This window comes from Chaetura pelagica, unplaced genomic scaffold (genome assembly GCF_000747805.2).
Source record: "Chaetura pelagica isolate M959 unplaced genomic scaffold, ChaPel_1.0 scaffold115, whole genome shotgun sequence".
NCBI lineage: Eukaryota > Metazoa > Chordata > Aves > Apodiformes > Apodidae > Chaetura > Chaetura pelagica.
The window spans coordinates 2,757,249-2,762,852 of NW_009953761.1; the positions used below are offsets into that span (position 1 = coordinate 2,757,249).

The window sequence follows — 5,604 nt, forward strand, 5'->3', positions numbered from 1 at the left end:
AAAAAAAAGAAAATAAAAACTTCATGTGTGAAAAGAAAGAAAAATTCAAGTAGAGACAATAATGAAGCAAAACACAACAGGAAGACACCAGAGAAACACCTACTCTAATGGGGGTGGCTCTGGTGCTGTTATTAAAAGTGAAGATCTAACAGGTTCAAATCTTCTGCAGAGGTTTAATACATTTATCATGCATGTGCAGAAATGTCTTACTTGAAAAAACTTCATGTGTGAAAAGAAAGAAAAATTCAAGTAGAGACAATAATGAAGCAAAACACAACAGGAAGACACCAGAGAAACACCTACTCTAATGGGGGTGGCTCTGGTGCTGTTATTAAAAGTGAAGATCTAACAGGTTCAAATCTTCTGCAGAGGTTTAATACATTTATCATGCATGTGCAGAAATGTCTTACTTGAAATGAGTGGCGCTGATGTGACTAACTCCTCTAAAAGCAGCTTTCAAATGATCTCCTTGAAATGTTGGCATTCTCACCACCTACTCTTTTGCAAGCTAAGAGCCAAAGGTTAGTAAGCATATTTTTACTCAGTAGTTAGGAAGCTACTCCAAATAACCAATCGTGGAGGATGATTTTACTCTCTAGTACATGCCACTAACTCTGTAAAAATAAAAGGTCAGCATAATTTTTGCCAGATTAAGGATTACTGAATTCTCCAATAATTAGAAAGGGAGTAAAAAACCTTACACAATATGTTTAAAACAGCAAACACAGCAAATCAAACTTAGATAGCATGGTTAAAATAAAAAATAAATGTATTTACAATATTGCATAAGTAATAAAACACCAAATTCCACTCCAAAATCAATCACATCAAAATAAAATAGAAAAATATTACAACTCACATATGTTTTAATACTTATAAATCCTTAATTTCTATCCAACATTTTCTTTATAAAAGCCTGTTTAAAATACTAAACTTTTGATTCACTCTAGCTTAAACAGAATCTAAATTTATGTGTTAGGTATTACTGATCACTTAGTCTTTGTCTTAAGTTTCTAGATTTTCCATTTTCAAATTTCCTCTTTTTAAATGTTGGCACCCCTTCGGTCAGGTCTCCAAGGGAGGTGACTGTCTTCTCTTTAAATATCACTGTATCATCTTCTGGAATCTCTACCACTGGAGGTGGTAGACTCTCATTCTCTGTACTAGGAAGCTCCAGGTCCACTTTTTCACTGGGAGAAGAGAGGAAAACATAGAAGGGTTAATCTGCATGGAGAAAACAAGATGTTGTACGGCAGACAGTAACACACATATTTAATTGGCAAAGCAGTTTTGAGCTCTATGCAGTTTTCTGGCCAAGATCATCATCTTGACAGGCATGAAGAAAACCCCCATGTTCTTCATTTTTTCTTCTGTGTGGGCTTGTATGAAAAGTAAAAAAACTAAGACCTCATTCTCTACAGAGCTTATACCATGGCCCAAGCATTGTTCATGTCAGTAGTCCTGTAGAAGACAACAGCACTGCAGCATGTAAATCTAAAATGTTGAGAGACAGTAGTCAGTGAGTAATTAGCAAGAGTTGCCTGCCAAAATGCTACTATGTAGTTTTCCGCAGGTGTCCGCCCTAGAAGGTCTGCATGACAGAACAGAGAACAGGCTTACCAGATCAGCCAATGACCCCAAGCTGGGAGAACCAGCTCTGGAGAGGATCACCACTAATACTGGTCTGAACATTGCACGAGAAAATGAGCCCTCTCATGCATTAAGCAGTAAGACAAAACAAACCCCTCCTGATCAGATGCATCTCATGAAAACATCCGCAGTGCACTGGCTGGACACGGGAGAGGGTGAGACAGCTTCCAGATTTAAAATTGGCATAACTAGACTACATAAGTTTTGTCTTCGATCTCCTTATTGAAATCATTGTAGAAAGTGTCTCCCACCACACTGCAAGAACTTCTAAGACTTACCCATAGTGACAACAGAAGAGATTGTAATGAATTTTGTTTTGGTCTTGCTTAACTTTGTTTTGAAATGAGGGAAATCAGGGAACAAAAAATCCTGAAAAACAGTTCAAGCAGAAGTCTTTTGCTGCAATACCAGGTGAAAGTGAGACAAAAAATCTGAAGTGTTTTTTAGGCTGTGTCCTTCAAGTGAACAGTTGGAGTCAGCACAACACCACAAAGTAGGAAATTGTTCCCTGCCTGTGGAAATAACTCGACCAAACATACCAGGCTTAGGTAGACATTGCTCAGTGTCTAAAAAAGCATACTCATTATGTCAGCAACTATTGATCCCATGGGGAAGGAATTCAAAGGAATGCTAACCCAGTATGATAAAGATCAGGTTGCTTCTGGCCCTAGAAGATCAAGATAGATGTTGAACTGCAGCCAGACTTAGTCCAACTAATTACTCAGCAGAAAGAAATAGAATTTAGGGTGGAAGCTAAAGGCCCTGAGAAAGCTGCCTGGGCTATTGCAAGGCTGGAAGCCATTCAGAAAACAGTCACAAGAGCTCCTGAGGCAGCTGAACCAGATTGTGGAAGGAGATGATGTTAAGGACCATAAGCTTAGAGTAACTACATTTAAATAGTTAATACTCAGCCTCTGAGAATAATTATGGATGACAGGGATCCTATAAATCACTTTAATTTACTTTGTACTCATGGAGAACTTTTACACTAAAACCAAAACACCATCATTATCTGGCCAGGCAAAGCTATTATATAATCACTGTGGAAATAATTGCATTTGGGCTGTGTTTACAATCTCTGCTGCGCTAATTCTGCCAGAATTCAGAAATAAAAGCTTCAGCTCTGAAAACAAATATTCTGGAAACAAATACTGTGAAAAGAACTAGAGTTAAAAGATCCTCACCATGCTTCTGCTTCTTCTTCTCCTTCTCCTTCCTCCTTAAGTGCTTTCCATTTTCCGTAAGGGTTGGTCTTGTTAGGTGAATCACTGGAGGCTTCTTGGGAAGCTGAAGTACTCTCCTCTTTATCAACACTTACTTCTGAGTTAACTGGTCGCCATTTCCCGTAAGGACTTAACTTTTTAGCTCTGGGAGATTTTTTCCCTTCCTCTGATTCTTCACTTTTATCTCCTTTCCTCTAAAGAGGAAAAAACCCATCTTAAGCAAAAATGCCTAAATAAAAACACAATGTAGCTTTATTTTACATCTTTTATTTACTATTGTCTACTATTCATACTTTTCAACCAAGAGTAACTTGAAACAATAAACTCATATAGTTAAAAGTTGGAAAATCCCACTTATTAAGGCTGAAGTTAGCAAGGAGCAGCCAATGCAAACTTAAAGTATGTTTAAAAAAACAAACAAGCAGCCCACATTAATATACAGCTTTCTGTGCCTGCAGATACACATGCTTTACAGCTACTACCAAGTAGTAGTTTTAATGACACAGAGCAATACAAAAAATACATATTGTAGAATTAACACCTGTCTATGAATACATTTTATATTTAAACTGTCTCTGCCTCTTCTGTACTACCCATTTCAGAAAAAAATTCTCATCCAACCAGAGCCATAATCACACCTTTTATCTTAAGTTTTAAATCTGAAGACAAAAATATATAATTGATACAGGTTTTGTACAACATGCTGCCAATGTTTTTCTCAATTAATGAGGAAACTACAACAATGTAATTTTCAGTCAAAGGCATTCCTTGAAGTCCCAGTTCTCCAGGCAGTCAAATTTACCACTGAAGGTTAGAAGTCATGTCCTCACACTGAAATCCAAGTCAATGTGTGGATTATTTTGGAGAGACGACAGTGACCTTTCTCAGAGAACATCCCATTTCTTGTAAGATTCAATCTACTTTGGGTGGGCTGAAGGAAAGATCATGTTTTCTGTCCTGAAACAGTGTGACTAATGGGCCAAATAATTGAAAAAAGATTAATTTTACTCTTCAAACAAGTGCCAAGCTCTGCTTTCAGTCATGTGGTTTAACCTCATTACAAGGAGTACAGCCTATCACAAGAGATAAAAGATAATTATCTATGCTAGGAAATTAATGCTGTATGTAAAATAAATTTGAAGAAAGAACTTACCTTGATATTTGTTTCTGAACTGTCTGCTTCATTTTCACTGTCTTCCAAGTCTGATTCAGAGTCTTTGGAATCTGTTTCTGCCAGCTCTTCAGAATGCTTATCACGTTGACTCTTCTCAAAACCAACTGGTTTCTCCCATGTGGATACTGTCCAAGACATGTGAATAACGACATTATTTATATTTCTATTTCTGATCTGTTATTGCTTTGATGACATTACCTTTCAGAAACACTGCGCCTTATGCAAAAATACAGTAAATAATTTAGCACAAGGCTTCTGCCTTTGTTCGGTATGTTTGTTTTAAAAAACGTAATCAGAAAGGTAACACTTTGCTTCCCAGCAGAGATCCTGTCATGACAGCTGAGTTCACCGTTGATAAAGCTTGTTGTAATTAATGCTTAAGAAAAATATCATGCACGGCAAGGTGTGGTCCAAAAGAACATGATCCCTCTCATCCTAACACAGGACAGATGAATTGCCCTCTAGAGGTGCCTATTTGATTTGAGTCGTCCATTGATTACAAAGACATGATAAGGTAAAGAATGGTAACTGCCAGCCTCAGGGGCCCAGGCAGATAAACACCTTCCCTGTGCTACCTGGCTTGGTAACATTAGGTCTCTAATTAAAGAGCTGTCAAGTAAACAAGGAAACACAAACATTATTCTGAAAAGACATGAAAGTATCTACAGGTTACCACCTCACTTTCAATGAGAAGGTATATGATCCCAGCTAATATACCGACAGGAAATAGTTAAACAGAAGTTGACTCAAAGGTCTTAGAATGGGTTTTAGTAACAAGAAGGCAAAAGTACACCAACTTTCAATCTATAATTTAATGTAAGCTTTCAAATGTAATAAAACTACTATTTTCCCGATTATTTTGTCTGTTCCCAAAGAAATCCCTAACTGAAAACATAATTTAACAGGTATGCTTCTAAATGCATCTTGAAGAAGCAGAGGTGTAAGAAACTGGCAACGGTGGCTTTGAATGAAGAAAACAGCCTCTTAAGGGTACTGCTGCCATGCAGCTTTACACCAGTAACTGAGAGGGCTCACTTTCCTAGGTGTCATGTATAGCTAGCTGAGTGGAGGGCAACCTCCCAAAGCAGGACTCGTAGCAGGAGCTAAGCCTAGAGATACTGGCCTCTTCAGTGACACGCTTGAGATGAGACACTACATCAGTCCCCTTGGTTAACAATTTGTCCTGTCTTCAGTGGATAGGATTAGTGTTAACAGAACTGGCAAGTAATTTTCAAGCATTTCCAATATTATTTTCAGCTACATAAAAATAAGGGATCACTTTAAAATCTCACAAACCAGAATTTTACCAAATATGATTACAAAGACATTCTTTGTGAGTGTCGTAGCCATGAAGACCCTTAAAAACCAATACAACCAAAGGCACAAAATGTATCTGAACTTCGAAGGCAATGTTTAAAAATAATCAGCATCTCATTTCCCTTTCAAAATAATAATTTAAAAAACTAAATCACAAATCATTTGAGCAGGGGAGTGGCATGCTGAAAAATGGAAAAGTTTTATTGTTTTTTTGCTTCCTATTTTTAGCATTGTCAGGAA

The 5,604-nt window shown here is 37.3% G+C and overlaps 1 protein-coding gene across 1 annotated transcript in view; it reads right to left on the bottom strand.

Moving 5' to 3' along the window:
- Window positions 1-982: 982 nt before the first annotated feature.
- Window positions 983-5,604, bottom strand: part of WBP4 (WW domain binding protein 4) — a 15,267-nt gene continuing 10,645 nt past the window's right edge. The window contains exons 8-10 of the mRNA XM_010000875.1: window positions 4,027-4,172; window positions 2,835-3,067; window positions 983-1,190 (exon numbers count right to left, since the gene is read on the bottom strand). Of these exons, the coding sequence (XP_009999177.1) occupies window positions 983-1,190; window positions 2,835-3,067; window positions 4,027-4,172 (587 nt within the window). The remainder of the gene's footprint in view (window positions 1,191-2,834; window positions 3,068-4,026; window positions 4,173-5,604) is intronic.